General features: G+C 45.7%; 1 protein-coding gene across 5 annotated transcripts in view; it reads left to right on the plus strand.

Annotated features, from left to right (window-relative positions):
- NBAS (NBAS subunit of NRZ tethering complex) overlaps nt 1-12,570 on the plus strand; it is a 378,957-nt gene that overhangs the window by 175,067 nt on the left and 191,320 nt on the right. For all 5 annotated transcript variants that reach the window (XM_090031852.1, XM_090031878.1, XM_090031881.1 and 2 more), the window contains one exon: nt 5,585-5,686. In XM_090031852.1, coding sequence (XP_089887978.1) covers nt 5,585-5,686 — 102 coding nt within the window. The remainder of the gene's footprint in view (nt 1-5,584; nt 5,687-12,570) is intronic.

Raw genomic sequence — 12,570 nt, forward strand, 5'->3', positions numbered from 1 at the left:
CCTGAAACAACCAAATCAGGTGTCCACAACTTCTCTAGGTAGCCTGTTCCAATGCTTAATCACGCCCCCGGTCAGAATGTTCTTCCTAATCTCCACCCTAAATTTGTTTTGCTGTAGTCTGAGGTCATTGCTTACCCTCAACCCAAAATCATTAACAAAGATGTTCAACCAGGTATCTGTGATACCTGCGAGATCATAGTTTTTTTTCACAAGCGGTGGCTTAGAACCCAGGACAGTCCCATAGGGAACCCTGCTTGATACTCCTCCCAGCCGACATGAAGCTGCTGATGACATTGAGAACAATGATCCAATAAGTTTTGTTCACCTTGCATTACTTTTATCTAGTAGATATTTCCTTAGCTTGTCAATGAAAATGTCATGGAAGACGGCGTCAAAACTCTTGAATACATCAAGGTATATCTCACTCGCTGCCCCCCCCCCCCCCCCCCCCCAAGCCTGCCGTGTATCATTTAAAAAGGAAATCAAGTTGCTCGGGTATTACTTGGTCTTGAGCAATTAACGCTGGCTGTTCCCAATTATCTTGTCCCCTTTAGGTGCTTTAAAATAGATTCCTTGAAGAATTACTGATAAACAAGTCTTATTTAATTTAGATTACACATGAGTACGCACTGTAACTGAATGTCTGCATGGCAGATTTATCGTTCTTGGGCTCCTAAAACATATAGCTGTGCTCCAGGTGGGCTGTCTACTAAACTGTGAGCGGCGCATTTGTTTCTGAAGGGCTTTTGGTGGGCTGATTTGTACTGGCAAATGACAGTGCTAATTAGTAGGGCTGTGCAAAGCTTCGACTTAATATTTGATTCCACAAATATTCAACATATTTGACCTTGAAAAGTGAAAGTCAAGTCGAATAGCAGCTGGTCGAATAGCTGTCGAATCGAATACTGGAAGTAGAATTGTTAACAGTGCGGGTTGAATATTCGATAAAGGTCGAATATTCAACTTGCCTATACTGGATTCCCTGTGGGGGGAAAAAATGGGAAGTAAGGGAAGGGTGGGGGAGAGGGGGAAGGAGTGCTTTCATGACTGACATGTGTGGCTGGCCAGTGACCTGTCAGCATTCTCTGAGGTCCCTTCCAATCCCAGTGCTCTGGGGGAGGGACCAGAGAAAATGCATAAAAGGCAGCAGTTTTTTAGCTCCCCTGCTTTCTGCCTTGGGGTCAGTTTCTGAGCTGCTGGTGCTCGCCAGCACCTCTGCGTCAGACCACGGTGGCTGGAAGCCCTGATCTTCAACAGATTCCCTGCTTGCAATGCTAGCAACAGGGATTTCTGACAACTTGGTGCTTTTATTTTATAACTGCTTTTCATATTAGTTTACGCTTATATTGGATAGGGTTAGTGGTAGCCTAGGATCTATTCCTTATATAGGAATTTAGTTTATATATATTTTTTTATATCTTTTTTTTATACATCATTCATTCTTTCCACCACACCAGCGCTTCTCAGTATATTATCTACACACGCAAACACATTCACATAACATCCAGAAATCTAATCCGTGGCGCACAGCACACTTAGAGGTTCCAGTTTACATACGAAGATGCAGCCTCTTTCCTCCTGCTACAAGGGATGAGGCTGCTACAAGCAGTAAAGACGGGGAGCAGCAGTGCCACCAGAGCCACTGCCTGTGCCTGAGACTCTCTCATGTCCAGACACAGCGGCCACAACCTCTCCTACCATAACTGCAGCCAGCACAGCAGCGCGCTCCACCCCATATCACTGCCTATGCTGAGCCTTCCTGTGCCAGAAGAAGAGCTGGCACTGGACCTGGATCTCAGTTCCCTGGCAAGGGAAGTCCTGGGGAAGGAGGGGGAATCAGTCGAGTTTGTGCTTGACACCCCTCAGGGTTTTTCTTTTCAAGCATGAGGTCTTTCCCAGAAGGTACTTCAGAAGGTGCCTCTGTATAGGTGAAGGCAAGCGGTTCAGCTGAGTCCTCTCTTTCTCTCGCTGTGCCTCTGACTGCTGAACAGGAGGAGAGTTCAGCAGCATCCACAGATGCACCCGCATGCCAGAGGGAAATGCCTAGTACTAGCATGGTCTGGGATCATTATGAGCTGGCAGATGATCCCACATTTGCTATGTGCGTGCACTGCCGAGCCAAAATCAGCTGGGGCAAAGGAACAAAGTGTATGACCACCTCGGGGATGCTTAATCATCCCCACAGATACCACCCCTTTGCCACAGGAATGGCCCCTGCTTGCTCCACGCCCCCCATCCCCCTCAGCAGAGGCAGGGCACCCTGGAACATGGGGGGCAAAAGGGACTAGTTGCAAATGCAAGCGAAGTCACCCAGACCACTGGGGAAATGCTTGCTCTGGATGGCCAGCCCTTCACCTTTGAGCGGCCAGGGTTCAGGTGGCTCCTGGCACTGCTGGCTCCATCCTACCAGGCACCCACATGCACCACCTTCAGCAGGACGGTGGTGCCCTCCCTATATGAAGCATGCAGGAAGCACTTGAGGGAGGAGCTGCACAAGGCAAGTCCGCAGGTGACCGTACGCTTCACCTCGGACATCTGGAGCAGCCGGGGTGGAGATCGTGCATACCTCTCCCTCACAGGGCATTGGTGTGGCCAGTCAGGCCATTGGTGGGCTCTCCTTCACGCCAAGGTGATGGACAAGTTCCACACAGCAGCAGAGATAAGGGGGGCCATGAACGACATGGTGTGGGGGTAGCTGGGTTTTGGGCAGGCTGAGCTCACCCACGGCTTCATAGTCACTGACAATGGGGCCAATATGGTCAAGGCAGTCCGTGATGCCAACTTTGCTGGTATTTGCTGTGTGACACAATTTACATCTGATTGTGAGGGATGCCTTGGAGGGAGACAGGGCTGCCGGTGATGGCGCCACCAACACCAGCACGCTTGTTTCCAGATGCAGGAAGGTGGCAGGCTACTTCCACCAGAGCATCAAGGGGGGCAAGATGCTGCAGGACAAACAAGCAGAGCTAAATGTCCCTCAGCACAGAAGCATGCAGGATGTGGAGACTCGGTGGGACTCCACATACCTGATGCTTGAGAGGCCGGTGGAGCAACAGAAGGCCATCCATGAGCTTTGCTTGGAGAGATTGGGATCAGCGGCCCCTTGACCAAAGCTGAGTGGGATGCCATCTCCCAGATCTTGCTGGTCCTCAAGCCCTTCCTCAAGGCCACTGACACCCTCAGTGCTGCTGATGCCATCCTCAGCCAGGTGGTCCCTATAGTGAAGGAGCTCCGCAGCCAAATGGAGAGCTTCCTGGGGGGCCGATGTTGCTGGCTGGGGCAGGCCGCTTTCACTGCATGTGCAGGCACTGGTGAGGTGGCTGAAGGAGGCCTTAGGAAAAGGCTTGAACTCTTGGGGTCCAACACAGTGCATATGCTGGCCACCATCTGTGACCCAAGGGTGAAGGGCACCATACATTGCAGCGAGACACTGAGTTGCTGGAGGGAGGTACTTATTAAGAAAGTGATGGAGGCAGAGCAGCAGAGGTGGGGGGAAGCGGGACAGGGGATCCACTGCCTGAGCCCAGCCTGCCATCCACGAGCCAGTCTTCCCCTCCACCACAGGCGCTGCCAAGATGGGCTAAGGCCATGGCAAACATTAGGGGGTCCAGACCCACCGGACCCCAGGATCAGGCAAACAGCCCTCGCACCGTGGTGTCTGCCTATCTTGCCGAGCCTGTGGAGCCCCTGGAGTGCGCCCCCTTGGCCTACTGGGCAACACGCAGCCCAATGTGGCCGGCTCTGGCCACAGTTGCCCGGGAAGACCTGTCCTGTCCACCAACCAGTGTGCCAAGCGAGAGGGTGTTCAGCGTGGCTGAGCATGTTGTGACACCCCACCGCACCTGCCTGGGTCCTGGTTTGGGGGAGCAGCTGGTGTTCCTCAAGGTGAACTCCCACTGCCGGGGCCCCCAAGCGCCGGGTGCAGACGGAGTGAACACCGCCCTCCTCGCTCCATCTGTGTCATGAGTTTTGTCTGTCAGCAGCCTAAGGCGTAGTTTCCCCCAAACCCCTGCACCTATTGCCGTGAAAGTTGGTGGGTTTTGTGGGCTCTTCAGGAGCGAGCAAGCCTGCAGGTTTGAGCTCCCTGTGGCTTTCCACATAGAAGTCACGTGAAGTTTTCTCTCAAGGATTTGGGGTGCTGTTTCTCCAAACCCCCTGAACCTATCTTGTTGAAACTTGTCACACTTTGTGGGCTCCTCAGGAGTTAGCATTCCTGCAAGTTTCATCAAGATCAGACAAGAAATGCCAAAGTTATAGCCTGCTTCGACCTTCCCCGTTATAGCCTATGGTGAAGTCGAAGCAGCTCGAATGTTCGACTGAGCTTCGACCTTGAGTCAAAGCGGACCTGCTTCGACTCGCAGCGGACGGCAAATCGAAGCAGGACCCGGTTTAATATTTGATATGGCTGTTGAATTGAATATTACCTGCTCTGCACAGCCCTACTAATTAGGTTAACACCACACTCATAAACCCATTCATGATGCAGTGCAAATGCAACTACACTGCTTTCGATTTAGAGAGCCACCTTTCCAAGGCAGCAGAGTGTTACTGTGGGCTCTGCTGCTGGGCATGAGTTACGTTTACCATGCAGAAATGGCCTAGAACAATTAATAATGAAACTGGATGTTCCAATAGCGTTAGAATGATTCTGGAAGATATCTGCTAGCTGGCTACTTGCAAAATCACTTCATTACTACTTGCCCTCTCTGTAAACATTATCAGAAGCTTGGCATTTGTAGAATACCTACCAGGTCACAAAATTCATGTTATTTTTATTTGGGAGTGAACACACAGGAGCTTCAGGGTCTGGGAGCCCTAGCAGCACACACTGTACTGGTATCTTTTTGGTTTTTTTTAAACAAGAAAGTGTGTTCCAGCTTGAGCACTTCTGATGCCAGTGTGTCTGTATGGCCTGGGGAAGGGAAATGACTGTATAGAACCCTATAAAATTGTTTTTACAAAGTGACTCCTCAAATATAAGTGCAGTTTGAAATATATCCTTTGCACTGCAACAAGCAGTGAAAAGGGGAGGTGTGTAGTTCGAAATGCAAAATGTATGGAAAAAATACAAGTCGGGGGAATGAACAAGATAAGCTGGAAGCCACAGCCTGTGTAAAAAAAAATAAATTAATTAAAAAAACAAAAACTATCACAGAGACCCGGTGGGACAGTTCTTATAACTAGAATGTCAATCCAAATTCCATTCCTACCTGCTCTCTTATAGCTGGAACAGCCCTGTAATTCCTTCAGGAATACACATTGGTTTAAAAAAAAAAAAGTGTTTTGCCATAAAAGTAAGCTAGTGTGAAAGAGAATGCAAACAAAAGGCAGATCTGTTTAGTTTTAAGGTGCCATTTTGCCATTTTTATGGTTATTTTCAAAGAAACCCCACAATTTATATTGCAGAAAAATACAATATTGTATAGCAGCAAAGGTGATTCTGTGCAGTAGATCAGCAGGATGCCAAGATGACTTTTTTTCCCTTTTCCTAGAGGCTTTACAGTCTGACATTTCTCTTTCATGACATTAGATAGTTTTCTTTATTTGTATGATAGTAGAGATAATATTTACTATTACTTTGCAGATTCTGTATCAAGCAGTGAATTACCAGATACTTCCCTCAGAAGGAGGAGAGAATATACGTGCCCCGGGAGCTCCATCACTGATCAGCAAAGAAACTCCTCAGGTAAGTTTTTTAGAGCCTTTAAAATGCCCATTATTTCATTCTCTTTTAGTCCATATCATAAGAAGAAAAGGATTTTTAAGAGCTCTCCTAGCATAGCCTGTGAATTTGAAGTTTAGTAATGTCTCCCTGATTTATGCTTTGCACTTAAAACTAACAAATAACCCAAGAAAGCAAACTAATAGATGAATATTTAATAGAGTTTCTTTGCTAATACATTGTGTAGTGTGGTCTTGCATGTCCCTATCCAGTGGAATCTCAGCACGATAGGAAAAATAATTGAAACCATAAATAAACTGTAAGTCGGGCAAAGGGGAAAGCAAACCAAGAAATCTTATGTACAAAAGAATGAATAATTCTGATTTTTAGCGTTATCTCAAAGCGCTAATCAACATTGATAAATAAGGATGGACAACATATTTATACCAATAAATGTATTTCAGTCTTTCTCTCCTCCCAGCTAGGTATTACTGTATTTATCCAAGTCCAAGATGACCCTGGAATAATTAGATGACAGCCATGAAAAAAATTATAATGTTGTTACTTTCCAGGTATCGACCCGCTCTTGTGGTTCAGTGGTAGAATGCTTGTCTGCTGCGTGGGGGTCCCAGGTTTGATACCTGGCTGTGCATATAACTGCAGCTATTGAGGCACTGGCCGTCTTGACTCAGTCTGGATTTTGGGTCTTGTCTCAATGGTCTAAAGGGGAGAAGGAAGGTCTAGGCAACCTCCACTCCTCTATACTTCTGCCTAGGTGTATATGTCAAAGGTACTGGTGACCGCTCATGAATGCACCATGATCCAGAAGGATTGACAGTTGTCTGCTACTACCATGTATAGAATCTAATTGGAGGGGTGTCTTAAATTTGTTTCCCCCACAGCTGCAGTGGGGAAAGCGGTGGCAGAGGGGGTAGACTGGGGGAGAAGGGGTGGGAGGTTGAAGCAGCTTGATCCCTGCCCCCCATGTAACTTCCCCCACCTGCTGTCACTGCCCTACCTTGCCCTGTCTTACCCCCTATCTCCCCAGCCCCCCCTCCCCCCAGCTGCTGGTGCTACCAGGCTCCTCAGGGGCTGGAGCAAATATGTGATCCATGCCCTGGGCTGGGGCTGGAGCTGGGCCAGGCAAGGGTAGGCTGCTGAAGGGAGAGGTCAGGGCCAGGCAAGAGCTGTTCTGGTTCTGACCCCAGATCAAGGCAGCTGCTGCCTGCCCCTTCCCTCCCAACCTTCAAGACAAGGGCCTCCCCCCCTCCCCAATTTAACATGGCGGCGGGGATTATCCTGAATTCAACTAAATACCATACTTACAGGCTTCATTCTTTATGGAATTTTGCAAACTGCTTATAACAAAGGATTTTCAAAGATGCATAAATGTCTAATGCTTTATGATTATGTTGTCTGACCTGTTGAATAACACAGGCTAGCTTTCACCACATAATTCCTTTGCCATTGTGATTTAGCAACAGTATATCTTTGAGAACAATTTCATCTTATAAGAGATGTGTGTGATGTGTATTTATTTGGATGCTTTGTGATGCATTATTGTGGTGTGCAATTTGTCATTTCAGTTGTGCATTATTTTCTTCTCATTGGATAATTGTACATTTCTAGACAGAGAATATACGCCCATTGCACATAACCAATACCTGCATTTGAGCAATAATGCCTCTTAATTCTGGGGAAATATAGGTGTTCACATGAAGAATGGTCATTTCTTAACACTGCTGGCAACAAACTATATATTATTTCAAGTTATCTCAGAAAACAAGCAGAAAGGTGCTCAATGTGACCAAACTGAAAAATATTCTAGAACTTGCAGAAATGTATCAAAGCATTTTTCCCACCAGCTTGGGTGAATTTTAAGAGAAATGACACTACAGATGCATACATTTTGCCTTCTGGCCTTAATAAGTATTCTTATAGGCAGTCTCAAACCTCTACAATTTTAGGATGATATAAAGGCATGTTTTTCAAATGTACATGATGGCGGTTGCTCTGGACTAATTTGAATTGATATTTGTTTAAGAATGGTGTCATAATTTAACAGTCCATGATCTCTTTAGGTGAAACTTGTTTGTGATGATTTAGACTTTTTTTCTGCTTTAAATAAGCTATATATCAAAAATGCCCTTTTCCTTGCTTCATGCTTATAGCTGAATCACAACTGGGAAGCTTGATATAATGTAAACACCCAGTTCTCTTTCACAAAGATATATCCAGCTATTCATTATACAAGGAATATGTCTTTTATAGGCTATTTTGGAGGGTCAAGCCTTACAAGTTTGGGAAATACATTTCGTTACATTCCCTTTGTCTTCCTCTTACCCTTTTCTGTTTCATCCATCATTCAGGTGGCACTGATTGATCTCCTTTTTTCCTTATTTTTAAAAAAAAGGAGAGTTGGTACAGGGGAAAAAAAATGGTTCAGATGATCCTTCTAGGACTTAGCACCCATCTACACATTATGCTTAAGCCCCAGCTAAAGTTGTGACCCAGCTGCATTTTCAATCAGTTAATTGTGTAATAAAACAAGGAATAAGCCACAAAGTTATTTCACAAAAAATGAATTGTCAAAAATGCAAATACAAAAATTCTCGAAGAGTTGGCTTGCTGCTTACTTAACTTACCTGATTAACTTAAAATATTGTTGTCTTTTATAACTGCTGTCTTATTTTTGTTCAATTTCTTTTGTTTGTTTGGGGGTTTGTGTTTGGATTTGAGTTTGGGTTTTTGTTTGGTTTTGATCAGGCTGACCCTGGGATTTCGGGTTAAAAAAGCTAAAGAAAAAAACACTTCAGTTTTCAATATCATTCATATTTACATTCATTTAACATTTGGTAGTTAACAAAATCATTACTTTTTATGGAATAAAATTATATTGTTTCACTATAGGAGTTAACTATCTTTTTTATAATTAGCATAAGTATCTAATCTACTGAATATTTAGCTGTCTGTATCTTCAGTGTCCTAATAAATTAATGCTTAAAAGATTTGACCATTATTTGACCATATTTGGCTGGTCAATTAACTAAGTGATTGGACAGGTTAAAACCCTTAATTTTTGGCTGTTTAAATGTACTTATCCTTCCCCCTCCTCCCCCAGTTTTTTTTTTTTCTCAGTTACAATCCAGTTGCTAATTGGAAAAAAAAAATCTTTGAGGATAATTAAATAACTAGATTGCAAGGAGTTTTTCTTTTCTTTCAGCATAGCTTTCTCAGCACATCCGATTTCATACCCTCTGGTGTTCTAAAAAAAGGAGTTTAGCATGTCTGCTAATTTTAGCTTTTTTAATTCTTTCCCAGTGAATTGAAATTGGGAAACCCGGCAGGTTTTTTGTTCTGTATTGGTAATGCGTTGTGATGACATATAACTAGGAACACCCATCTGCTCTGTGAAAATCCCACTGCTTTAGCAGTTTTAATGCTTTGTACAGTCAAATTATTAAAACAATATTCTGAGCAACTCTCCTGCTTGAGTCCCACAATTGCAGTCTCAGCTGCGATAAAATTGTCCTCTCCGCGTACAGCTACTTCTCTCGCTGACTGACTAAAATCTTGGCATTTCCTTCAAAAGAAAACCTACAACCCATGATGTAGCTTTCTCCCTCCATTTTGCCTTTCCTGGCTCTCCTGTATCTCCCTTCTCCCCTGTTGAAGTTTCTCATCCCTTGAGAAATCCATGTGCCCCAGGGATTTATTTCGATGAAATCAGAACTTTTTTAAATCTTCCTTGCTTCCCTTCGTATCCCCTTTCATTTTTCCTTAACCTCTTATTCTTTTGCTCTTTCCTTTCTAAATACAAATGTATTTTCAGTTTCTTGTACCTCTAAACAGTATCTGCCCTTCACTCCACTCACATTTCCAGCTGCTTCCTATTCATCCCCTCCTCCTTTAGGCTTTAAGCTTATTGAACAGTCTGTGTGCAGTCATCAGGGTTCTGTCCTCTGGTTGCTTCCTAGACCATTTCCAGTCTCTCTCCTGTAACAACCTGTGACAGGGCACTGGGATGCACCTGTCCCTTTAAGAAGGCAAGCAGCCTGAGAGGTAGCTTGCAGATGGTGGAAGGGCTGAGTGGGAGCTCACTTGACCACTGGGGGCTGGGCTTAAGCCTGAGCTGTTCAGGCAGTTCAGCCCTGAGAGCCACAACATGAGAAGCTCCAGCAGCAGAGCAACAAGGCTCCTGAATAGACCGAGAGTGAGGCCCAGGGTACTTGTTGGCAGGAACAGGTGCTTTAATTAAGTTATACCAGCATTTAGCCTTGGTCTTGATGCCTGCTGAGGGCAGGCTCAAGACCCACTGAGAGAAGCAGTAGCCCAAGAGGGGCTGGGTGGGCCTCAGCAGCAAGTGCTGGAGCCCAGAGAATGGAGATCAGAAGATCTACAAGTCAAGACCCAGAAAGGGGCTGGGAGCGGGATCAGAGGATCCAGGAGGCCAGGGCGGGGCTGAGAGAGAGAGGGACCAAAGGAAGTCCAGAAGCCAAGATGGTGTCTGAGGGTGGGACCAGAAGGTCTAGGAGCCATAGAGTGGTTGAGAATCAGATTAGAGAGTCCACAAGTCCAGAGAGGACAGAGACCCAGACTAGAGGGTCCATGAGTTTGAGTGGGGCTGAGAGCCAAGTCAGAGGGTCCATGGGCCTGAAGAAGGGGTAAGAGGTGGACCAGAGGGCCCACAAGCCTGGACAGGGGCTGTGTGCGAGTCCAGGAGGTCTGAGAACCCAGAGAGGGACTGCATGTTTCACCGGGGTTCAGGGAGCCCAGCAAAGAGACTGAGCATGAGGCTGGAGAGTCCAAGAGCCCAGGGAGTAGCTCTGTGTAGGACCAGGGTCAGGAGTCCGGACATAGGGGCTGAGAGAGGACCCGAAAGTCCAGAAGCCCAGAGAGAGGAGCTGAGAGTATCAAGGTATCCTAGAGAGGGGCTAGGTGGAACAAACCTCAGGTGACATCAGTGAGTGATAACACCCATGACGCATGGGTGTGGTGTAGGGGAGAACCAAGCCACACAGTGAGCCCTTAAGACTGTGTGTGTCCTGCAGGGGCCCAGATGAGCTGATTTTGTGTGAAGGCTAAACTGAGAAAAAGGGATCCCTGAGGGGAGGGAAACAAAGCCGGCTCCAGCATGCGGGGCTTTCCTTCCATGGCTAGCAAGTGCAGAGAGCGCTGTCAGAGAGCCCGGCAGAGGATGCGCCCCCTTGCTGTGATGTGCAGCGCTGGCAGGAGCCGCGTTGTATTGGGCACTGGGTCCCTGAGCACTCCCGCCTGCTGCTGCACCATGAGGGGAGTGGGGGGTCCCCACACCTGCCCACCCTCCCTAACGCCACACACTCGCATCCTGTTTCCACAACCCCTTACATATACACCCCCCAACATATCCTATGCTCCCCCCCACACAGCCATATCTCCTTACAACCCCCCTGCCCATACACCTAACCATACACACACACACACACCCATGCACACCCCCCCTCATGCCACCTGGTGGTGCTTAAGGTTGTATCACTTAAATTGGTGGTGCTCAATCGTGAGAGTTTGAGAACTGCTGCTCTAAAACCCAAGGGCAGCCTCCCTTACACTGTTTCTAATATTGTGGTGGGCGAGTGATCAAGAGAAGACTACATAAGAGTGTGAGTCAGGCAGGGTCCACGTGTTTGCTAGGGGGCATCACAGTCAGCCCTGGGGCCCAGTTCTGTCACACTCCCCTCTTGCACTCAACTGGGTGCAAGTTCTCACCAAACTGGTAAGCAGTTTTCGCCAAAGTCTGTAATGATCTCATCTTGGCCAAAGCTGAGAACCAGCGCTCCATCCTTCTCCTAGATTAGCATCCACGTTTGATACAGTTGACTATCTTTTCACTTCTATGATCTTGTTTTCAGTATACCCTTTAGAGGGTCCTTCTCAACTCCACCTGAGAGTCTAGGTTTCATCGAGGCTTTATCTTGCTCAACTTTCTATTCTTCCACTGTACCTTAACTCTGAATAGTCTTATTTTTTACTTCCTCTTTTGTCTGCTTCTAGCTGTTTCTTTGGGGCAGAGGTCATTTTAATTCTAGGCTCGTCTTGCAGGTGCTATGATAGTAACATTAAACAATTCAGAAGTATACGGGCCAAGCCTGAGGTGGTCTGGGTTGTGGTGGATGACCTCATTGACTCAGTCTGTTGTCTTCTAATGTAACCTTAAAAAAATTGGGCTCTGTGACAGGAAGGAATTCTACCATGGTGGCATCTCTTGCCTATTAAACTTCTCCTGCTCTTGCTGTCTATCTGTATGCCATAACTGCCTCAACAACTAATTTAGTAGCACTTAGAAAGATCTCAATGAGCAAATTAAAGCCTTGATTCATGAAGAGTATTTCAGTATAATATTGCTAGCATTATTAGATTAAAATATAGTGCTTAGCCACAAGATGCTGTGTGTTATGCAATAACAGTAGAAATAATAACCATGGTACATCTTACCTCATAAATGAGGGCTGACTATGCCTAATCTGCTTAATACTTAAAACATACATTACTTCTGCTGTAAAAATGTTTTTATTTATATAACTAAGTAATCTGAAAATGTAATTACTGTGCTCTGGCATATTAACCCAAAAGGAGCTTAGAATTTCACAAATGTTGTTCCTGTCCTTGAAAATAAACTGTTTGGAAAATAGCAAAGAACACATTGCTTAGAAACATTCTATTAAAATTGCAAATCTGCTTGTATGTGTGTAATATGCTTTTGATCAGCACTTGCATAGTTTGTTTTCCTACTGTTAATTACAGAACTGATCCCATGTTTTTACTGAAAAACTCTAACTACACTTTAAAAGTTTGCTATGCTATAAGACTCATATTAAATGCTACTTTTATTCACCTGCAACATGCATTGTTCTTCACTTTTATTGAATCCA

The sequence above is a fragment of the Crocodylus siamensis genome, chromosome 1 (assembly GCF_052110815.1).
Source record: "Crocodylus siamensis isolate JL-2025a chromosome 1, ASM5211081v1, whole genome shotgun sequence".
Taxonomy (NCBI): Eukaryota; Metazoa; Chordata; order Crocodylia; family Crocodylidae; genus Crocodylus; species Crocodylus siamensis.